General features: G+C 43.5%; 1 protein-coding gene across 1 annotated transcript; it reads left to right on the top strand.

Annotated features, from left to right (window-relative positions):
* Positions 1–19,002: 19,002 nt before the first annotated feature.
* On the top strand, positions 19,003–24,157 carry FGFBP1 (fibroblast growth factor binding protein 1). Its single transcript, XM_030492463.1, has 3 exons — positions 19,003–19,090; positions 21,552–21,739; positions 23,057–24,157. The coding sequence occupies exon 3, from the start codon at positions 23,082–23,084 to the stop codon at positions 23,796–23,798; it is 717 nt and encodes a 238-aa protein (XP_030348323.1). The 5' UTR covers positions 19,003–19,090; positions 21,552–21,739; positions 23,057–23,081; the 3' UTR covers positions 23,799–24,157.
* The last annotated feature ends 350 nt before the right edge of the window (positions 24,158–24,507 follow it).

Raw genomic sequence — 24,507 nt, 5'->3', positions numbered from 1 at the left:
ACACATAGTTAAGATCCAAGAAAGACTGAAGTGAGTGTAATGGAAAGCCACCAGAATAGTCAGGACTGGAGCACACTCCTGTGGGGAAAGGCCAGGGGGGTGGGTATTGTTCAGCCTGGAGAAGGCTTTAGGGGTATCTAATAGCTACCCCCCAGTGTGTATGAGGAGGCTATAGAGAATACGGAGCTAGTCTCTTCATTGGCTTTTGTGATAGCAGAAAAAGAAATCATGGTCACAACTTGATACAGATGGGGTTCTGACTTGGTATGAGGAAAAACATTCACTGTAAGGAGGATAAATACAGGAACAGGCTCCCCAGAGTGGCTCTGGAATCTCCATCCATGGAGTTTTTCAAGACCAAGTAGACAAAGTTTAAGCGGCATAGTCTGAATTCACTATCACCCTGCTTTAAGCAGAAGGTTGGACTACAAACCTCACAAGGTGCCTTCTGGCCTGAATGATTATATGAGTTACAATGGAAACAGAAAAGAAAGCTTAAAAGTTCTGGTTATTTAATAATGAACACCTCTGTTAGCATCTGTGTCTCCTTAGAGTGTGAAAAACGCTCTTGGATGATCTATCAAATGAGAGACAGTTTTCTTAAGTATCTTTTGATGGCAGATCCCATCATTAAGTCGAGTGCATCATCCTGGATAAATTTGTGTTCAGTACCACTGTCTTTTGATACCTATTTTCATTTAGCCTGGTTTTGACAGCAGAGAAAAACAACACGAAATTCAGGTGTTAAGGAACACTGAGCATCAAGTCTGTTTGCCTTAAAATCAAGTACCTGAAACTAAGAAAATCACCATTTGCAGTGTGTGAAGTAGACCAAATGCACGTGTCAATAATAATGTTTAGTCTGCCTGTAAATCATCTCAACTATGCAGTAGTGCACTCTGGTGTTTTCCGAGAGAATTGTTTAGGTGTGTTGTCTGGTTATTCTTGCACGGTTTGCAGTCTTATGTTTTGCATTCTTGATTTCAGTAGATGTTGTAGTTGATAGATGAATTGGATTATAGGGACAGAGATCTTCCACAAAAAAAAAGATGACAAAGGAAAAACTAAAATTTCCCAAAGTTGCCCATTGCCATTCCTTCTTTTTCAGGAACTTTATGATTGTTGTTTTCTTTTTCCTGTTTCTCTTGCTGTTGCTTTTCCCAATCTCTGCTTTCTTCTCTGGAAAGGAGTCAGATGCAGCACAGGAGAATTCTTTTGGCTCTCAAACAGGAGAATTGTTCTCATCAGACTTCACAGATCATTTTAGAATTACAGTATGTGATACATATACAAAAACTGGAATAAGAAAACAAAGTGGAAGAGATGCAGTTAGTATGATGACAAGACATCGGTGTTATCTCATCGACACTTCATATCAGTTGTACTGAGAATCTGTTTGTTTTGCTTTCACATCTTGTATACAAAGTTAACTGCATAAACATTAGCGAGGAGGCCAGGTGCTGAATTTCCAGAGTAGCTATAATACAGTATGAACAGAGCAAGAATAACATGAAGCTGATGCCTGTTGCAGAGTGGAAGTCCGTGTTCCTCTGCTCACTTCCCTCTCCTCAGCACGTTATAAAGCTGTTTGCATAACCAGCAGCTCGCTATAGGCATCTGTCCTGTGGTATGCTGCTAACTCCAGCCTTACAATGCGCATAGTCATGAGGGGAAACAGAGGTGTGCTTTCAGGTCTGCTGGCTGCAGATGTAGAAAACTGCATGACTCTGTCGCTACTGCTGCCATCCATAAAAATTAATGTGCAAATGGTGAAATAGGTTGCCGCTGTATTTGTCTTACTGACGTAATATGGTGTGTGAGGGGGCCCTCCCCACAAATGCGGCTAGAATAAAATGAAGAACTTGCCTAAGAACTTAAGCGGGATAGAGACTTCCCGCCAAAGGAAATGGTGAGCAAAATTCCAGCTCTGAACTCTGCCAGAGGGGCCTTACCACTTCCTCTGCCAAAATCCTTATCTGCAGCCTGTCTCACAGTCAGGAATGCTGCTCACCGTTCTCCCCTCTCACCCCGCTTCAAGGCAGGCACAGCTGTATGGGTGCTGTCACCAAGGCACTGAGATGATCCTGTCTTCTATACTCCAGAAAGTTAACACTGTAACTTAAGGACATGGAGCTGTTGGAGCAAGTTCGGAGAAGGGGAACATGATAAGGGAGCTGGAGCACCTCATGTATGAAGACAGGCTGAGGATGTCAGGGCTATTCAGCCTGGAGAAGAGAAGCTGTGTGGAGACCTCAGAGCAGCCTGCCAGTATCTTAAGGGGGCCTATAAGGATGCTGGAGAGGGATACTTCCTTAGGGACTGTGGTGATAGGACAAGGGGTAACGGGTTCACCCTTAAACAGGAGAAGTTCGGGTTAGATATAAGGAAGAAGTTCTTCACTGTGAGGGTGGTGAGGCACTGCAACAGGTTGCCCAAAGATGTGGTGAATGCTCCATCCCTGGCAGTGTTCAAGGTCAGGTTGGACAGAGCCTTGGGCAGCATGGTCTAGAGTGAGGCGTCCCTGCCCATGGTGGAGGAGTTGGAACTAGATGATCTTACGGTCCTTTCCAATTCAAACCATTCTATGATTCTAACACAGGAATCCGCAAATTTATGTGTGCAGCTGGGTAAGGTTATCTGGTGCCCTCGCAATAATGTAGGAGACTGGTCTGTGAGGGAAGGTGACAGGAGGGAAGCATGGAGAAGGGTTTCCTCATCTGTGTGCTGAAAACATTGCCTGAGACCATGATGGTTCTTTGATGCCTCAGATGGCACAACTGAAGCTGGAGGCTGGTTTTGAGCAGTGCCTGGTTTCGCATGGGGAAAAGTTGCATGGCCCCTGTGAGGGTCATCTCCTGAGTGAGGTGCCCACGGCCCCAGTGTGAGCAGGCGGTGCAGGCGCTGGGTGACTGCGTGCTCCCATGTGGTGGGGCCGTGTTGCCATATAGGGCTGGGGCTCTGGGGCTCTGGGCGATGCTGAGGATGGTGGTTTGTGGGCAGATCCAGGTATTTTGGCTGCTCTGCAGGGTCCAGCTGGGAGCAGCAGTGTTCAGGGAGGCGTAGCTGGCAGGCGCTGCAGGCCGGGGTGGGGCAGACACCAGTGTCTTTCAAGTCGTGTTGGTGAACTCGGGCCCTGGGGTGGTGGATTTGCCCCAAGGTGGTGGGATCAGGCTCTGGAGACATGGTTCATCAGAGAACACATCCAACTTGCCCCATGTCGTGGTTTAAGCCCAGCCGATAATTCAGGACCACGCAGCCGCTCGCTCACTACCCCGTTTCTTCCTCCCCCTGCTCCTGGAGGGATGGGGAGGAGAATTGAAAGAATATAACTCCCGTAGGTTGAGATAAGAACAGTCCAGTAACTAAGGTATAATACAAAACAACTACTGCTACCACCGACAATAATAAGGGAAATAACAAGGGGAGAGAATATAAAACTAGAAGGGGAAAAGGAAAACAAAACCATAAACACAAGTGGTGCACAATACAATTGCTCACCACCTGCTGACTGATACCCAGCCTGACCTGAGCAGTGATCTGGGCCTTCCGGGTAACTCCCCCGGGTTTTTATACTGGGCATGACATGCTGTGGTATGGAATACCCCTTTGGCCAGTTTGGGTCAGGTGTCCTGTCTTTGCTTCCTCCCAGCTTCCTGTGCCCCTCCTCACTGGCACAGCATGAGACTGAAAAAGTCCTTGATCAGAGTAAGCATTACTTAGCAACAACTAAGAACATCGGTGTGTTATCAGCGTTGTTCCCAGACTGAAGTCAAAAACACAGCACTGCACCAGCTACTAGGAAGGAGAAAAATAACTGGTACAGCTGAACCCAGGACACCCTAACACCTGCCTCAAATACTGCTGTCCCCCATGATCCATCCTGCTCCACTTTATCAGAAAGATGTTCCAAGATCTGTTGTTAAAATCTGTTCATAGAAATCCGCATTTTGTCTGCCCCGAAGGTAAGCTACACCAGGATGACAGGAGATATTTTTCACAATATGCCAGACCAGAAGAGGTAAAAGCCATTGAGTAGCACCAAGGAACATCATCTGCAGCCATCTGCTCCCTCTTGCCTTCTTGGGCCTGAAGTCTTTTGCAGAGTTGGAACCAATTCAATAACCTTTGGTTTTGCTTCATACTGATCGCATGGTGTCTGGACATCCTCTTGGCTCACGGTGAGGCAACAACTGGAAGAAATCAGAAACACTTTTCCTACAGCTTAGGGAGCTATTAAACTTTTTATTGAACACTAAATATTTCATGTCAGCAGCAGCAGTGTCCTTCAGCAGGAACATACTTCAAATGAAGTACAATAGATCAATCACAGTGATTTGATGGAACAGGCAACCTTTTTTTTTCTTCCTCACTATTAATCTTTCTATTTCATGGGGAGGATTGTGTTATAAGTGTTTCTTACTTGGAAAGAACCCAGTATCCAAAATTAAATATTACCTTAAATCCTTACCACCAGACAAATTATTCTATTGGGTACATCATGCCCCTTTTTAAACATCTACATGTTTGTTGAACTCAAGTAGCAAAGAGCATTATATGATTCCTTTACAGATTCAGCAACATTTACATGAGCAAAGAAAATACATTGTCAAGGACTAGAAAGCAGTGTACAAAACTGCTTTCAGCATCTGTGAGAAGAAAGGCACGTTGTAAATGTCTGAGAAAGAGTAAGAAATCCATCTGAAAAGGAAATCCTCAGGTAATTAATTTGCACATCATCGTGTTTTTGTTTTTTCCTGTGATAATCTAAAAGTTAATGTAACCCAAAATAATCCTTGCTATTTAAAGAGACATATGACAGTGTAATTGCTAGTGTGCTTTCTACAACAGCTTTGTGTAAGTGCATCACACTTGTCAGCTTGTAAAGCTGGAAAGGAATACTGAATACAACAGAATACCCAACTCAGCTAGAAGTTAGTTTCTCAGTTGTAGAAGTTGTTTAAAATTGTAATATGTTTTATTTCCATATTGCCTTCTATTTGTACATTTCAGATCTTTACAAAAGAAGAAATATAAAGGTAACTTTCTTGCATCTCTCTGACATAGACTGTCATGATGCACCTTTAAAAGGTTAGGAAAGAGTGTGTGAGGGGATCCCTGACAGATGTTTTGACAGAAGCGGGTCTGTTAAACAGTACTAGGTGTATATTTAGCAAAAACAATAATTTAACACACATTTTTGTAATTCTACTAGACGAGTACACACACGGGAACAAAGTCTAACGCTCACATGCCCCACTGTTGGACCTTGAACATCCAGTGAGGGCCCTCAAACAGACCCTGCACAGAGCTAAAGTGATACAGAGATCAGCATCCCAGCAGTGCTAGGAAAGGGAACCAGGCACCAGTCACAGCATCAGTGCTGGTGCCATGGGGGACAGACATGGTGGGAGGTCTATGTCCCATCTTGTCTCCTTGATCCCAACAGGAAATTCATCCTGAAATGAGCATCCCCAACCTCCTTTCCCGGACTGGGAACATCCCAGCCTCCTCCACTCCCCTCTCCCCCCAGTATTTGCCTCTGTGAAAATAGGTCCAGATTTGGCTAACGGAGGCAGTCTGGCACACAGAGCAGGCAGCGTTTTGTCCTACAGCTGTCAGGCTGATGTTGCAGACTTGTGTGGTTTTCAGCAGGTTGCTGCCTGCCTTTCAGATTGTGGAAGAGGGGATTTGGAGAAAGGAAGAAAAGATGACTGTCGAGAGGAAATCTTTGCTGAGTGAGGTCTGGTAGTGACCTTGGCCTCTCTTTGGAGCACAAATATCCTGTATGGAGGATGGTCTTAGAAGCCTATCCCTGGTTTGGTGTGGGAGCTGGTTCTGGGAACCCATCCTGACATTTCCAAAGCCCTTTGTCTGTGTTCCTAGAGTTATGACCGAAAGCTGTACATGTGCTTCGCTATGTCACTGGCACCTCACACCTCTCCCACAGGGACTTATCTGCAGGGAGCAGTTCGGATGGAAACCTCCCCATGTAGGAACTGCTCTTCTGTGCTCAGGTCCCAGCCCCGAGGAAGGTCTATCTGCACCACCACCCTCTCTGGCCTTTACCTTGCTGGGGGGCTTGGTTTCCCTCCTCCACTGGCCAGGGCAGAGCAGAGTCCTGATGCTGAGGCAGCCTTGGCACAGTTCCACAGGCATGGATGGGTGCCCAGGCGTGCGTACCCACTGCTTGGATGCATTGATGTGTTTGAAAACAGATGCTCAGACCAGCTCCAACCCTGGACACGTGAGATATTGAGTAGAGCAAGGCCAGCAAATGTGTCAGAGCTAAAGAAGGGGGTGAGTGGGGGGGATACTGTCTTTGGATAATTATGGAGTGACTCAGGAGAAAAGTTAAGCTTAAATTAATCCCTTTCAGTTATCCAGGTTTCCTGTCCCCTCTTCTAGGTGCCATGTTCAAGTTCAGAATGGGGGGAAAGTGGGAGGGGAAGGAGATGGAACTGCATGATCTCTAAGGTCCTTTCCAACTATGATTCTATGGTTCCCTGGATCTCTATGCCTGTGGGGTTCAGGTTAGGGTATGGCACAACAGTGGAGAGCCTTCACAGCTGGAAAGCCACTAACATGCTGATGAGCAGTTAGTGCAGATGAGGTCTGTGGTCTGGAATGAGCCATTTCTCCTCACTCCTCTTGAGGATGAAGTACTGTGCATTTGGTATCCAAAAAGATCTGTTGAGGCGAGGTTTCATTTCAGGGTAAAGGTTCTAACGTCCTTTGGATGGCAAATGGAGGGGCCTGGAGGGACCAGACCAAAGCACATAGACCTGTACATGACCAGAGCCCAAAAGGAGGGATTCACAGTGCTCCACAGTGCTTATGGAAAGGATGGAGTTGTCCAGACCCCAATGGAAGGGCACATGAGGTCCCAGAGGCGCTGCCAGAGGGGGAGCAGAGGGACCTAGAGAGCAATGATACCCTAATGGAGGAGCTTAGAGGGGACCAGAGCTTGAAAGAAAGGTCTGAAGGGGTTAAGTAGGGCAAAAGATGTGGTCTGGAGAGCTCCAGAGCCCAGACAGAAAGGTCTGGAGAAGACCCCAGGGGAGACTGTATCACCCAACTGGTTCTTTCAGCCTGGCAGGAATCAGACTTTTGTTGCACTGGCCAGAATTCCCACAGTATTCCTCAGACTTGGTGGGGGGTTTTTTGCTGACCCTTTTTCTTACCTAACCTTGTGTCATTGGCAGTGAACACATATTTTCATCTACAGTTCTTGTTATAGTTACACATGAAACAATCTTGCCTCGTAGAAAGAACAGGATGTGTTCATAGAAAAGTCTTGAGTTCAGCAGAGAACTGACAGCTCTTCCCTTGTAATAAATGGCACTTCTCAGTATTATGCAATATAGAAACCCACAAGGTCTGTCAAGAGACAGACCTTATTCTTCCTCAAAGAAAGGTTCAGACTCTGCTTCTACTTGCAAGTTTTCACCCTTTGATCTTCCAAGTTTCAGAAAGCAGAAACTGCCTTGCTCAAGCTCTGGCTTTGCACAGTCACTGCTGCGTCCCATTGCCTGATGCAGGACACTTTGTCCTGACCATGAAACTGTGCTGAAGCATCTCAGTAGTTGTAATATGGCGGCATATGATGGTCAAAAGGAGACTGATAGTTGTGTATTATGAACACTAATGAACTCTTGCAGGCTCTGTCCTCACAGACATTCCTCACGCAGTTAAGCATTGAATCAAACCACGAAACTGGTGATCATTTTTTACACCTATTCATGTATTCAGCCTCTCTAGAAACGGAGCTGTAGTGCAGGGAAAAGAGTCCACTGCAGCGAATGACTCCCATGTCTCCCAGTTGGTATGATACAATGAAAACCACAGTTCTAAAGCTTTTCCCATTCTCTCTTTGTTTAAATAAAGCTCTGGAGCTTTTGAAGCCATGTGCTTTCCCAGTGGCTTTCTTGGGAGCTGACAAATGCTTCTACTTTGCTGTACAGCTGTGTCACAGGTTTCCAGATAAGGCGGGAACAGGTTCAGAGCAGGAAGATAACATAAACTGGGAAATGGAGAAACTGTTCTCCTGTTTGGCATCAGTGGCAGGGGTGGCCTGGGCATCAGGGAGGGCTGGAGATGCTGGCAGGGACGCTTCCCATGCCTGCCCTAAGTGGTCCAGCAGGGCTCAGCTCCAGCCCATGGCCACCAAGGTCTGAACACCAGAGTCCCCAGAGGCTTCCCAGCTGTCCCTGTAGGTGCTGGGGCCCAGAGCTTTGTGCCTCCATGCTTGTCCCCCTCTGCAGACCTCTCAGGACACCCTCCTTTTTGCTGCTGAACTGGAAATGGCTCAAGGACCTCATCCTTGAGCCATGTGAGACTCACGAGATGTGCAGATGTGGGGAGCGCTTGGTGAGGACAACCCCCAACCCCAAGCCCCACGCTGGACATGGGGTGCCCCCGGTGCAGCGGTGCCTCGCCTGCCCCTTCTCCAGCCCAGAGCCGGCAGTCTGGAGCTGCATCCTGCTCCCCTGCCCTCAGGCACAGAGCTCCCAGGTGCTCTTCTCCAGGCCCCTCCCACCTCCCCACCCTCACGATGTTGAAGGAGACCCATCCGGGCCCTAGCAGTGGGACAGAGGGCTCTCAGGACCTCCAGACCCTGCTCTGCCTGTGGCTGTCCCCGAACCTCAGCCCTACAGAGCTCCTGGCTAGGAGATGGAAATGGCCTGAGGAGCAAGGTGGGTACGGGGTGCGGGAGGAAGGACCGGTCCGGGCAACTGGGGAGGGTCTGTGCCAGCCCCGTGCCCTTGTGCTCTCTCCAGCTGAACCGGGACAGGAGCAGAGCTGAAAAGTACCTGTCTCAGAGCCTGCCGTACCTGCAGAACGCTCAGGTCACCGTGCGAGAGGCAGCTGTGAGGTTCATCAGTGAGCCACAGCCCCTAGGGTCCCTCTTTTGGAAGCCTGGCCCCCGCCCCAGCCGCTGCACTGGCAGCGAGGAGCAGCCCTGTGCCTGCCAGAGCCCCAGCTGCCTGGGCAGCCAGGGGCTCTGTGCCTCCACCTCCACCCCTGTCCTCGCAGCGGGTCCGACGGAGCGCTCTGCACAGGGCTGGTTGTGCGGAACCTGACGGACAGCGGCGAGAAGCAGCTGCTCGAGGCCTACACCGGTGAGTAGGGGCAGTGCTGTGTGTGCCGGCGCTGGTGGGGTCACGGACAGAGCCTGGGCAGCGTGCTCCCATGCCCTGTCCTGCTCCAGGAAACAACTCGGGGGCATTTGAGGCATTCTTGAGCAGCAGCTCCCAGGTGATCCATTTGTCCCGCCTGCACCTCCTGGCCAGGCAAAGGGATGGCTGGGGCTGGCATGGTCCGGAGGGGATGCCTGGGGGTCTCTGCAGCTCTGTTCTCTTTCCTTCTGTTGCAGCCCTGCGGCTTTTGTCAAGAGACGGCGATGGAGCCTGTGGGCGCTGTGCTGCTGTCCCTGACAAGCCAGGCAGAAGCGAAGCTCTGTTCCAGAAAATGGTTCTTTCGGATTAAAGCCTGAACCACAAGCCCAAGGCCATGGTGTACTTCACACAAAGCTGCTCCAGGCTCCTCTCGCCAGCTCCTTGGCCAGCTGCTCACCCCTTTTTGCCCCCCTGGGCAGGATGTGGGGGAGAATCAGAAGAATGTAAAACCCACAGGTTGAGGTAAGAACAGTTTAATAATTAGAATTAAGTATAATATAATACTACTACTAATAAAAAGGGAAATAACAAAGAGATATATATATAAAACTAAAAGGGAAGAAGAAAAAAACCCAACAATAAACAGCAGTGATGCACAATACAATTGCTCACCACCTGCTGACTGATGACTAGCCTGCCCCTGAGCAGCAATTGGTCCCTTCTGGGTAACTCCCCCTGGTTTATACGCTGGGCATGATGTGCTGTGGCACTGACTATGCCTTTGGCTAGTTCAGGTCAGGTGTCCTGTTTCTGCTCTCTCTTGGCTCCTTGTGCCCTTCCTCACTGGCAGAGCATGAGAGACAGAAAAGTCCTTGGTTAGGGTGAGCACTGCTTGTAAGAATGAGACCTGAGGCCATGAGATATGTGGTGAAGGGATTAACGAGGTGTGTCAGTTGCAACCCCCTGATGGGGATGATGGGCTGCTGATGGGGGAGATGGGCTGCTCAGTGGGGTGGAAGAGGGAGTGATGTGAATGTTTCATGGTTCTATTCTGCCCTTGCCTAAGACCCTCAGCCCTGGAGCAGCCTGACTGAAGGTAATTGAAACTCTTCTTATTTCTCATTTACAGATAATAAATACACCGAAGTCAATCAATGGCTGCCTCCCTCCCCTGCCCTTCTCCTTACCTTCGCAGTTAGGATGGCAGCAATAGGTAATTTGACTGCAGTCTTATCTCCACTTCTCTCAGAAGTATAAATTAGGCATTTGTACTCCTCCAAGGCAGAGGATGAGAATAGGGCCCCACTTTGCAGACAAGCCGATGAGCTCTGGGCTCTCTCCTCTCTCCTCCCCAAAGCAGGGGTGCCTCTTTGGCAAAATTTGCACCTCCCACTAGGTGGGAACTAACTTTAATGAATTACCAATTGTTTTCTTTATCCAGACGAGCTCAATTAATCGCTGGCGAGCTTTGGATTTTAGCGCTAATGCAGTTGGTGAATGTATCAATGGCAACTCGAATCTGTGTTTCTGTTGCTTCAATAAACCGCACTATTCATGAATCCTTATTGATCGCGACCAGACGTATCATGTCCAATTGGCGACAACCAGAAATGCAGCCGAGCCACCCTCAGCCCCTCTGATCTCGGAGCACTGGCTGGAGCACAAGGCCTGATTTTCTGCCGAATTTCTATACGCTTAATGCAACACCACTGACAAAAAATAAGACATTGGTATGTTGTCAACATTATTCTCACACTAAAGCCAAAACACAGCACTGCACCAGTTATTAGGAAGAAAATGAACTCTATCCTAGCTGAAGCCAGGACATGAGTGCAGGTGGTGGAGAAGTCTGGTTTTGGTTTTTCGCCATCCTGACTTTATTTTTTCTTTTCTTTTTTTTCCTTCTTAAGTAAAGTGTATTCTTAAGTCTTATTTTCTTAAGTGAAATGTATGGGGCTAAGGAAGCAGGCTATCTGTGGTCTGCAGGACAGGGGTGGGGGATCACCAGCAGCACTGCTGCTGGATATCCAGGCAATGCTGCTGCCCTTGATCCCCGGCAGCACAGTTCACCAGGTGCTGGCTAACAAGAGCCCATGTCCTTCTGTGGAGTAAATGAAGGCAAAAGCTCCCTCTGCTCCCTCAGAAGGACTCTGTAAGCCAGAATCACCCACTCTTTGCAGCTCCAGATGAAGTCTCAAAAGATGGCCCCAACCAGCTGTTTTCCCCTAGGAAAACACTGTGCAAATGTTGCAGTAAAACCAGCAGGAATGGGGACTCCAGACACACTTCCCCTACCAGCATGAGGGCTCAGACTCCTGTTTCCCCAGAACAGGGAAGGCTGCTGACAACAACCAGCTCACACTGGCACAGTTCTGTCACTACAGGGTCACTACAGGGAAACCCTGGCTGTGCACTGGGAGTCAGGGCTGCTGTGTCCATGAAGCTGGGTCACATGTGCCCAGCGGGATGTCTGTCATGAAAGCCTGGCGATGGAGTCCATGCTCTATCATCAACAGGACTGAACCTCCCTGGTAAACTCCCACAGGACTGCTAAATCTTTTCTTGAACCATTGCCTATCATTGTCTTCCCCAAACCAGTGCGCCCCATCTCACTGCCTGCCATAGCAGGGAATATCCTTGTGGTGGCTGAAAGCTATCTGAGCAACCTTGGAGAGCACCGGACATTTCCAGTTCAGCTGTGAGAACGGGCAGGGGAGATACAGTCTCTCTTCATACCACCGTTATTCCTCCTGGAGGGGTGCGAGGGGATGGTGAGCATCAGCACCCACTCTCCAAACAGAGTACCAGGTATTTCTCTTATTTTTCCAGTTTGCCCCAAGCCTAGTGCTTATTAGTGTTTAATGAAGTCCTTTGGACTGTGTGATCATCAATATGCAGATACTATGAGGTATTGAATAGTTGTTTAAAATATTGCATCAAATAATATAGGACTGACTCAGTTTCTGAAGGCTGTGGACGGACAGTATGGGAAGGGATATGGGAAGGCTGTTCTTTACTAGATACAGCCTTCAGCCCTGTTCCCAACCAGCAGGTTAGTTAACCAGGATTTAGGTCCTCTTTCCAAAGTACGGGAGAAAATCCCCAAATTCCCCAATAGCATGAAGCAGGACATAGACCTGAGATTCCTATACAGGCACACAGGAACAAATGGAATTAAACATGAGTAAAAAGCTAGTCTGCATAATTTATGTGGTAGCAGAGGAAAAAGGATAACTTACACCAGAATTGGAATTGTAACACCGCAGCATGAGCAGTAGCATCATGATATACAGAATTACTGCACTGCTTTTCACCTCGCTACAGAAAATGGGTTTCTGGCTAAACAGAGTTGAATGCCTCTAAAATATGTACTAAATAATTAGAATACTGCTAGTCTTCTGCAAACCTATTAAAAAAAAGAAAAAAAAAAGAAGTATTAATACCTAGTGTTTAGGATCACTAATTTCTTATTTGTTACCGATCTCCACATGGAGGAGCTGTAGAGTTAGAAATGATCCAAGAAAAACACCAAGCTTTGAAAGAGCCATGTCGTCAGAGACATCATATCTTCTCTTGGTTAACTAGGGAAACCCCAAGTCTATCATAAATGCTGAAGGATGTATGTCCTTTCAGCTTTTGGTAACCATAACAAGTTGCACTAGAACCTGGAAAGACAGGTCAAGAAACCTTTTTCTTTGTTAATGTCTTCTATTCGCTATATATCCAAACATGCTGATCTCAGTAAAATGAAAATGGTAGATGAGATTTGTCCATTCCCTTTGCCCTTTCTCTGTGCCTTCAGAGACCTATGTCAGATGTGAAAACGCTGAGAGCCACCAGTCCACAGTGTAGCTGTGAAATGCAGACCTATATAGTCATTCTGCTGACTTGCTGAGCTTTCAGCAGGACTTTTCAGAGCCTCTTCCAGATGTGAGCTCTTGAGCCTTACAGCCCAAGAGCATTTAAATGATGCTAATACTGCGTTTCAAGGATAACCCATGAAATTATGGAGGATAGACATTATGGCTAATCACGTCAGTGCATAGGTCAGGCCATGGTGGCTGGCATGGCTTTCAGAATAATAGCTTGTGTTAGCCCAAGATTACCTTTTCCATGTAGCTGAAATAGTTTCTTCTAAAGATAGTAATCTAAATCAACAAAGGAGTTGTCGCAACTGTGACTGTGCCTTCTTCTTGTCCTTGCTGTGAAAACTGTTGTGGTTTAGAGGCATGGAGCAAGGCATTACCCCAGTAGCTTGGCCATCAGTATTTCTAGCAAAGGGGAAGTTTTACACATGGACTGAACTCTCTGTTGTATTTTTTTCAACTGGAATCCACTAAAATAAAGATTTCTGTTAGTTATTTGCAGAATTGAAGTCTCTGGGGTGATTGACCCAAGACAGCAATGGAGCACCTGACAGCCACTCAACCCCCTCTTCAGTGGGATGCAGGAGAGAATCAGAAGAGCAAAAAAGAGAACAAAATGTGGGTCAAGATAAAGACAGTTTAATAAGTGAAGGGAAAAGGGGGAAAAAAAATCACTAAGTGATGCCAAGACATCCACTCTATACCTCTCACAAGCAGGCTGATGCCCAGCCAGTCTCCGAGTAATGGCTATTCTGGAAAGACTGCCCCCAGTTTTGTTGCTGCAGGCAGCATCATGCGGTAAGGAATATCCCTTAGGTCCCTTTGGTCAGCTGGGGTCAGCTGTCCTGGATGTGCCCCCTTCCAGTCTCTTGCCCACCCCCAGCCTACTCTCTGGAGAGGGGGCAGAGTGAGAAGCAGAGAAGGTCTTGATGCTGTTTAGCAGTAGCTAAAACGTCAGTGTGTTATCAGCCTAGTCAAAAATGTAAAACACAGAACCATATGGGCTGATATAAAAAATGAATTCCATCCCAGCCAGACCCAGCACAGTCTCCTACACCATAAAGTCCGTGGTTTTCCGTTCCTGGTTCCCGGTTTCCTTTTCCTGGAACAATTTCTTGGTTTGTGTTTCCACTTTCCCACTATGTTTAAAAGGTGTACGTGAAATGAATGTTTATTTCACAGCAAGTGTTAGAAGCATCTTGCTGTGCTTGGAATCAGTGTTAAACCCCACAAAATTACCAGGCATTGGTAAACTTGTAAGACTTTATGCAATATACTTTCTTAGGGCAGATCCATCCAACTATGATGGAAGGGAGAAAACTATTAAATGCTTATTCTATTTTGTATACATCTGTTTACATATGCACATGTATATTTACTGGTACAGCTTTATTTATTTATAGAGCAGCTTTAAACTTTATGAGAACAGACAAAGACCAGAGCTATCACTGATATCAAAACCAGACTTTTGAAAGTCCATCTATTCTGACCAGGGGATACATTGGAGAAAAACTAGAAATGAAATCTAAGTTGTTTTGATTTCTTAAAGTAAAAGGTGAAAAGATAATTGCTGCATCTTTCTTGGAAAAAAATACTGTTGATTATATCAGTTCAGATCAGATGTGATTTACAGAAGCCCAGACACAACCTCAGAAATGTGGTCAGCAGCTAGGAAAATTGTCTTTCTAATATACCACGTCTTGGCCTGTACACACTCTGTCTTCAACTCCATTCATGTTCATCCTGTATCAGTCTGCAACCACACCAAGGTGCAGTAGAATTTCATCTCTGATCTAGTCCATATTTTAGATGTTCCAAACTGCACTATAACCACACTATATATAGGATCTTGGTTCCCTTCACCTCTACAGGATCAATTAGTATTTTTGTTGCCTGTAAAGGAAGTAATTCAGTGGAGACCACTGTGTATACATCAGAAAAAAACCCTAGAACAAGTGCCTCAGTCTTTTAAAATTCCCACAAAGAAAAAATATCTTACCTTTGTGAAAAGGTAGAGTAGAACTAGAAGAGGGCTGAATCTCATTTTTTACCTCTGTTTGCCTGTAGTAACTCTACCAGTATTGCCTTAATGCAAAGACTTTCTTCAGCTACTCATCTGAATAAGCATATGGGGAATTTTTTACTGCAATGCTTGCATGAGAGATCAGGCATTCATGACAGCTGAAAGAATTTTTTGGTAAACAGCACTGCCCATAAAAGAGTCCCTTGTGTTCTAGCAATACGTGTCTGATGATTTCATGTCATGTGTCAAATTCTTTCTTCTCATAGATATGCATGACTTGCCATTGCCCTGAATAGGCTCTAGTCCAATGGCAGGCAGTAATGTACAATAGCATCTTTTTATTATCTTACTCAATTTATTTTTCTGTAAGAGAGCAATCCTTTGTCCAATTGTGTTTCTGAAGCTTTTCTGGTCAGACAGACAGGCTCTTGCATTGCTCTAAGCTATGAAAGTTTTAGCAGGCTAAGATGGCAATTAGTCAATAGTTGTTTCCCCTGGCTGCCAAAACAATTTGATATGTCCTGAATATTGGGAATATCTACGCTAATAAATCAAGCAGCCAGCCTGCTCAAATAAAACCACAGGACAAGGAAATGATTGTGCTTGGACAATCTGTAGCTGTTACTGAGGCAGACAAGCGATAACTTCCATTAGAGCCAAAATTAAATGAAAATATATAAAACTCTGATTTTGAGGTTAAGTACCTCCTGATATTGGAAAAATCAGTATGAAACACACACTTCTGTATAACGTCCCTCTGTTTTACATGATTTTTCTTCCAACATTTTTTTTCTTCATAAAATAAATAAAATTTAGCTTTGTATTCTGTCAAAGCTAAATCCTAAAGAAGAAAAAACAGTTGTTTTTTTGGTTTTGGGTTGGTTTTTTGGGTTTTGGGTTGTTTTTTTTTTTTAAAATCTATTAAGTCTATCTCTTCTTTAGTGACCCTGTGGCATTATCAGATGCAAATGGGCAGGGAGCAAAATCTTAGGTTCTGCTTAGATTGGCATATGTTTTCCACAACTCTTGTATAGTAACAACTATCGTTATCCTGGTATCAGCATTTAACATCCTGTATAGAAGAGGGTGATCATGTCTTTGAATTATTTCAAAATCAAGGCAAACTTCCTTTAAGTTTGGTTCAACCAACTTTCACAATTAAATTGAGATACAGGAGGCATCTCAAATTCTCCTATCCCTGTTTGAATTCACGAGGTCTCCTCCTGCCAAGGCAAAACATTCTGTAAACTCCATTTGGCATCAAAGATTTCTGTCTCCTGTATACATGTGCGCCAAAGAATTTTCCTCTGTATTATCTAATGAAACGAGAGGGATTTCCTCATCATTTCAGAAACACATTCCTAATGCTTGTGCTCCACCACTGGCTTGGATCTCCTTGGGTTAATTAAAACCACTTACTGAAAATACGCCTGTCCTTGCTTATCAAGATAAAACAATACTCTGCAGGCCTGAAAACAAACTCTCCCTTTTCTGACTGCTTGTGAGAGTGTGTTCAATAAGTAACTGGGTAACAGGTTAACAGCTGCTGACTGCCAGGTATGAGCTGGGAGTCAAGAGGGTTTGATCTCTGGTGAAGATAAACTACACATTGACAGTAATGAATTTCAGGTTATTTTAATCAAAATGTTGCCAACATAATGCAGCAAGTAAACTAAGAATAACACTGCAAGTAAAAACTGCTGAATTCATAGATGAGGAAGGTAATCAGTAAAACTAGGGCTACAAATGAATAAAATGATTAAGCTGTTAGTTTCACTCATACATAACCACTGTATGAAGGAGAAGTGTTCATTTGATTTACTAGTGTTCCAGGAATTCAGTGCTTAATGGAAATAGAGTCTAAGTATCTGCAAAGGGGAACTTCAGCAAAAACTGGAGTTTGCTATAAAATAACCTTGCCATTTAGTCTTGTAAGGTGTTTTTATTAGCTTATAATTAATACACAGCAGTTATACAGTTCCCTTTATTCTGTGATTTAACTTGAAGTTAACACTGGTTTGAATTAGCTAGTTTCTGTTTCTTTCTTATCTGAGTTTCATGATATCAGTTTTCACTTGGATGCTGCTCCGCCAAATTCAGTTGTCAGTTTGGGCCAGTTTGCCAAATAGTTTGATGCTGTTGAAGACTCAGATAATTATGCCTCCATGTGAAATATCCATGCAAACTGATCTCCGTGCACTGAAATCACCACCACATTTTAAATTAACTAGCCTCTTCCAGAGAAATGCCTGTAGGCTATGGAATATTCTTCTGAAGTGTTGGGCACAGGCAGTGAGATACAGAAAAGCTGGCATTGCTGATACTGCCATGTGACAACTTTTTTGTTGCTATGTAAAAGGACTACAGTGTTTAGGGCTGTCAGCTTATTGTATTTTGTAGGGACTAGATTCACAAAATCAAAAAGGAAATAAAGTTATGAGTTCCTTGCCTGAAGCTTGCTTTCCTAGGGGTGGAAGTGAAGTGCCCCAGAACAACCCACAGCCACAGTAGAAAGGATATTGCACTTGGATGTCGGGGTATGACTGCCACACTTGTTAGTGTACTTAGTCTTTCAGCAGGTATTTTCAGCAAAATGGTGTACACCTACAGCCTGGACATGATTATATTTTATTAGTAAACAGTACATGAGCAGGCTGGTCTGTTTTAATTATAGTAAGAATTGCATATTAATAATGTATGTACCTATATACTGAAAATGTCTGATTTGCATACATCGATGGTATTCATTTACTTGCAGGGAACACCTGGAATGGTAGTCACATTAAAAACAAACAGAAAACCCCCACATCCCTCTGCCCCTAAAAATAACTGCAGTTAAACATCATTTATTCAGGCTAGTAGTCCTCCTTTTATATCCTTGGAACATTACCTGATGCAGTGAGTCACTCTCCATCATCAGGATTGCTTGAATGCTGCAGAATGGTACTCAAGACATGAATTTGAAATCTAAGCAGTTGTCCACTGATGCTGGATATGTTCTCTTTCACTCTGCCTGAACATTTGTACAGAGAATAATGTCCTGGTGTCTATACATACAGCTGACAAATAGCTGATATTCTTATATGGAGCTGTATTTGTAGGTGATCAAGGGAATTAATTAATCATCTACTATATCTAAATTAGCTTTTTACTATTGCATATAAAATGAACTTTTTATTCTATGGGAAAAAAAATACCTATAAATGAACAGGAGCCTCATGATGTCACATAGATGACACCATAAGCAAACTAGTTTGCAAATAATGCACCAATGCAACTAATATTTTAAATTATAATAATTTCCTATATAAAATATATATATCTATTTGTGGATAATATATAAGCAGCAATAGGGACTAACTTAGAAAATATTGTACTTCTTCCATGTCAGTGAATCATAGTTAGGAATAAAGATAAAACCTCTTTCTCTCTGCTTGAGCAGCAGAAAAACACCAGCTAGATATAATTATAACAGTTGTTTAATGAATATTTTAAAATGCTGAGTAACTGTCTCAAATTTCAGTGAAAAGGAAGCAGTAATATATCTGGATTAAGATTTTCAGGACAAAACTCACACTAGGATTTGGGCATCCATATTTGTAATTCTCAGTGATTACTTTTATTTGCTAATGTTGCCAAATGATTTTGTGCCTTTCTATTTTAATAACTAAACAGCTCCCCATAAATCTGATCTCACCAAATTAGCTATTCAGGTTTGCAATATGTTGCATGAATCAAATTGTCTTTTGATTACTAGTCCACACTGTTTGTTCTGCAGCAAGACTGTGCCTATAGTTTACAGGTGAACTGTTTCAGCTCAGCAAAGGACAAGACTAAGGTATATTTTAAAATGTGCCTGACAAAGAAAAGACTTTATTGGAAATCATGTTATAAACAAGTTTTTGCAGCAATTATTTAGTGATGATTAGGTGCTAATTAAGCACCTACGAAATGGAGGTCCTACTTTAACTATGTGTACTTTCTTTTCAAGATGAAAGTTGAAGAAAACAAATGTCCTGATCATCTAATGAGGCAACTCCCAGCAGGATTATTGGGGTACAGTACGAATATACACATATGCCCAGGTAGGTAAAGGACATCCATAAAACATCTGTTCATGTCTAACTAGAACAAAACAGAAAGATATTCTGGGGACCTAGCAGAAAGACCTGCAGGGTATCCAGGCCAGCCTCCCTCCTCTGAGACTATATTTTATTCACCTAAATAAGTAAATCTTGGTTTACTGGGATTTTGAAACCATCTAAGCAGATTAGGCAAGAATTCCAGTTGGGTCAAGATGGATCATCTCAAAGGTGTAATCACCCACATAAATAATCACTTGACTGCAGAATTCTCTATAGAAGTTTCTGCATGTTAAAGACGGGAAGAGTTAGTGTTTGTCCAGCCTGCCATGGCCTCAGGGAGGGAATATCAAAGCAGCAGAAAGGCAAATCTTCTCTTGTGCAGCCTTTTCTCTCCCTGTCCTCCCCCATTTTTATGAGGTAGGAAGGCTAGGCTGACATGTCCCATCAATAATGCTGAACTGAGCATCAGCAGCTGAACTGAGACTGACATTGAAACCCATTTTGCTTCACGAGGCTGTCAAAACAGGTAATTTTGGAAGTGATGAATCCTGGAGGACTTAAATATTTTCCATACATTGTGATTAGTTTCACCAGTAAATGGTATTTTGTAAACAACAACAAAAAAATCATTGCAATGTTGTCTACAAGAATATTCCCTTTATAGGTAAAGAACATCTGGCATCTCCTAGTGAATGTTTGAAAAAGTCTGTGGCAGAGCTGGGGCAGGAATGCATAATTCCTTATTGTAAACCTGTTGCCCATGATTTCCTACGTTGTAGCTGTCCTCCCTTCCCTACTTGTAGACATTGTTCAGCCACAGTAGGGAGGTAGGTGTGTGCTCGTGGTTTAGCGTTGGTTGTTTGGGGCTCTTTTGTGATACTCTTGAACTACCCCCCTAATCTGTCACACAAAAATCAATTTTCATATGCTTACACAAGGCAATAGGGCATAATAAAGCCATACCTGAATTAGAGCAAGATCCTGAGGTAGGTAGCCATCACTTTGGCTTAATGCTGTCCCCAAAGTAATTAGCCCTGATTAGCTAGGGCACATAGCCACATTCATGCAGCTGCACAGTTTTGAGGATCCCTGCTAAATACTAGTACTTCAGATGATACACTGAATACTATGTCGTGTTAGTTTAGGATTCCTGAGCAAGATAGTCCCTCCCTTACTTATGTCTTGCATTGTCCTTATTCTCTGATTCCCATCCAACCTGACACACAGTTAAATATTTTCTCATCCTTGAATCATTTTACCCTTATTCATTAGCCCTTGCCAGTGCTAACCACAAATCTTTCACATTTAGGGGACTGTTGTGAATAGTTTCATACTAACTCAGGCCAATTAAAGGTGAACAAGGCAGATCTGATGGCTGAACTCAATTTGAAAGCATCAAAGGTAGCTGGTCATACATAGATAAGGAGATAATCCCAGCATACAGATCAGACCGCACATTCCTGTCCTGCACTCATTGCAGAATTACACTTTTTCTTCCTTTTTTGTCTTCTGTTTATTTTATAGAAAGTTAACAGTCTCCTCATCACCAAACCGGTCCAGACAATGCCTTGCCTACAGCTTTGTCCCTTTGTCTCATTCCATTTCTATCTGATGGGAGAGAGTCAAAGAGGAAGACCTGCCTGTATCTTACACCAATTTCTACTTTTATCGATAATTGCATCCCACCTTTTATTCTTGTATTTCCCAAGCATATGTAACAAATGTCCCACTTACTTTTCTCCAGTAAAACCACCTTAAGCAACTGAGCTACAAAGGCAGTAGCTGCTTTATCAATTTTTTAAGGGACACCTATTCCAAACTTGTCTAATGCTTGTTCTTTCACTGTCACCATCTTTTTCAGGTTAATATGCATTAGACATGGTCCCATAATGAAATCTCATGAGGTAACCCGCTTGTTTCTGTATGCAAAAGCTAGCAGAGAGAGAGAGGAGCATAGATCAATCAGTGTTGTGCAGTTGATCCCAGCTCTTAGACCCCAGAGAGTCACTAATTCTGAGGTAGCTTGAATTTGTTTCTGAGTTTTCCACTCATAACCATCTCACCATAATGAATGCTGTCTTTAATGCAGACTACTTAATAGTTATATTGATTTTTAAATGTTCTCCAATAGGTTTTTGTGACAGGAGGTAACAAAATGCTCAACAGGTAGTTTTGAAATGTGTTGTGGAATTTCGCAAAGAATTACTGGATCACTACTACCCAAATTCTGCTAAACACAATGATGGTGCAACTTGTTGAGGGTGTTGCAGGATACATTCAGCAATGGCTGGGAGAAGCTCCTGTAGAGAAGTTTATGATCTAATAAAGTTCTTATCGTTGCTCATGAAGAGGGAAGGACTTGGCTAAAGCAACATCCAAATTATGCAAACATACCTTGTACTCCACCGGAGCTCTTCTGGTTTTGCTGCCTTTTTTGTGCTAAGAACTGGCACTTTCCCAGGCAGGTGTGTCAGAGGTAAATTAACGTGGCACTGGAGTATCCTACTGTGTTGTAATAGACTTGCTGGAGACCTGAAGGTGTGCCTCTGCCTTTATAAATACCACGCTGCTTTTACAACTAGCTCTTGAGACTTTTGAAGACCAGTTGCATCAGGAGTTGCATTTGGGTATCTCCAAGCCCTGTGCAAGGTATGTCTTTTAGTTATCTTACTTCTACACTGTTCCGCTTGCAACAGAAGGCTACTGTTACATCGTTATTTATTTTAATGATATTAATTGCTGTAATTGCAACAGAACCATAAATACTACCTGATGTTCTCTAGAGAGGATTTTAACGGAGAGAAAATCTCTGTGTAGTAGAAGGCATGAAGCAAGTCAAGTAAGAGCAATGCAAGAGTAGGACCTGCTCACACCTGCTCCTACCTGTGTATCCAAGATTCTAAATTTCTGTAACTAAAGATATTTGCAGATAGTGGAATGCTGAAATAGGTTCCTTATTAGCATGCCTACACATGATTTTCTGCTTTCTGACAGGGAATCTTGGCCACAGAGATGGCTATGATAGAAACATCTGAAAAATACATTTGCAGATTTACCCAACTAATGCCAGATTTACCCCCCCTGCACTGTTATGCTATGCTCTGATCCTGAAAGCTGCTTTGCAAAGAGAAACGCCTACAGAAATACATGTGCTTTGTGCAGACACAGGGATCAGCTTGATAATAGTTTGCTAACCAGCTACCTTTCAAAACTGATATTTCATATTTATCCCTTGAATTTGGCAGATTTAGACACAGTTCAGTACACCGCAGGTCCTTCAAAAGCAAAAGGTAACTCTGTTTGTTTAGCAGTCAAGGTGGCGAAAAATGCATCAATAGTTACTTTTTGACATTTGGAAAGACTACTATAAAGACCACAATTTTTTTTTTTTTTCAACAGAAAATTGAAATACTGACATAACCAGGAAATTAAAACAATTTTCAAGATGACTAAGAAATAATTTTGCTTAACTTGAACCAAATGGTTTCCTTTCTGTCTGGCATATTTTTGAAAAATAACCAGAGGTTGGAGTCAAAATTGCTTATGTGCCATTTACAAAACCGGAGATCATGGGAACCACAACTGCTTTGTATGCTGTAACTTAAGATATCCATCCGAGATGGCTGACAAAGCCCAGGTTCAAATTCCTTCTCTGATTGCAGAAGAGATTTTAATCAAGGTACCTTAGTCACTGTGTGGTAGCATGTCCTGGGAATGACTCTCTTCTGTTCCACATTGCATAGATAATTAAGTAATTGGGACAGAAGGACTTACTCCATAGCCATCTACAGTTCTCCAGGATAATATATAATGGTTGTAGAAACCAGGTATTATCCACACAAAGGACAGCGGATTTTGCTGGTGACATCCTTTTAATGGGTATCAAAGAGCAGTGTAATACCATGTCTGAAATGCAACTGTCAAATGGAGTTCAGCATTAAGTGAGTTTGTTTGTTCATTTTGAAGGCAGATAACAAGCAAAACAGAGACCATGAGGATCAAAAGCTTTGGACTTCTTTGTGTGCTGATACTGGTCTCCCAGATGCTAGTAACCAACTGTGAAAGAGAGAAGGAAAGAAAAAAGAGAAGACAAGGCATAGAAGACAGTGGAAAAAAACGAACTGAATCTAACCAAGAAAATGAAAAAGGGCAGAAGCCAAGAGGAGGGAAATCATCTCCTAAAGGCAAGTTTAAAACCAAAGAAAATGCTGAGTGCACCTGGGCAGTGACTGACATGAATGCTCGTACAGTGCATGTAGAATGCAAGCATGGTGACAGTGAGTTCTGGTGCGAATTCTCTGGAGACCCTTCCACCTGTGCACAGTATGCAGCAAACCAGAAATCCTATTGGAAACAAGTCTCCCGATCCCTAAGGAAGCAGAAGCAGATCTGCCAAGACCCCAAAACTGTCCTAAAATCTAAAGTATGTAGGAAAGGCCCACGAAGTGCTCATCTCAAGCTGACCCGCTCAAGCCTACTAACATCAGTGGGTCCTGCAAATGGGAACACAATGCATCACACAGAAGAAGTTGTTCAGAATCCACCATCTGTCTCTGTGACTGAAAAAAGGCTAGAACACAGCCCTGAAGACTGTGTAGAAGACATAGATTATATTGATCAGAAAAAGGTGGCTGAGGAATACTGTCCAGAAGGCTTTCTTTCTTTCTGCAACTTTTTTATCACAATGATCCAAGACAAAAAGTGCTGAGGAAATATTTCTAAAGCTCTGTGTCATGGAAGCCCAATCTCATCTAAGTTACTGCAAACTGCTCCAGATTTTGTTCTCATGTTATATAGTGTATATAAGGAAAAAATGAATATATTTTTCTGATATTATATGTACACATAGTTGAAGATGTTATAGATATTATTTGCACATAGATTGCTACACAGGTGTTACCAATAGATGTTACATACTCTACCCACAAGTATATAAGTAATCTCCTTGCCCCTCTTTGAGCTGTGCTAGCCAAAGTGATGAATTCAGTGCTATGCACTCCTTGGTTATGTACCATACATTTGACCTAAAAATTGTTAACAAAAATAAACTTCAAAATATATTAAAAATATTCTCTCTCTCTTTCTGTTTAACTAGATTTCTCTGTAAGTGCTAAGAAAGCTTTCGTCAAAGATTGATCTTCCACAGGATCTAGGCAAAGTGTTGCTTATAAAGCAGTTTTAAAAAGACTTCTGCAGCTTTGTGGACTTCTGCTTTCTCAGGCAGTGCAAGCAACACTTTGATAGGGAACTACATTACCATTAGTTTTTCATGATTATGATAATGAAGGACAACAAGATTTCCAGATTTTTCCATAATTTTACAAAGTTTCAGCTTTCCAATATCATCAAAGGATGTCAGAAAACTTTGCAAACCCCAGTGCTCTCTTGTCTCCTATAGCATGAAGCACATGCTATTC

The sequence above is a fragment of the Strigops habroptila genome, chromosome 7, assembly GCF_004027225.2.
Source record: "Strigops habroptila isolate Jane chromosome 7, bStrHab1.2.pri, whole genome shotgun sequence".
NCBI classification, from domain to species: Eukaryota; Metazoa; Chordata; class Aves; order Psittaciformes; family Psittacidae; genus Strigops; species Strigops habroptila.
Note: the sequence above shows the minus strand (reverse complement) of the source record. Positions and strands in the feature narration are given on the sequence as shown.

What these genes read in the sequence shown, in the direction of transcription:
- FGFBP1 (XM_030492463.1), top strand. Translation starts at nt 23,082, where the DNA reads ATGAGGATCAAAAGCTTTGGACTTCTTTGTGTGCTGATACTGGTCTCC.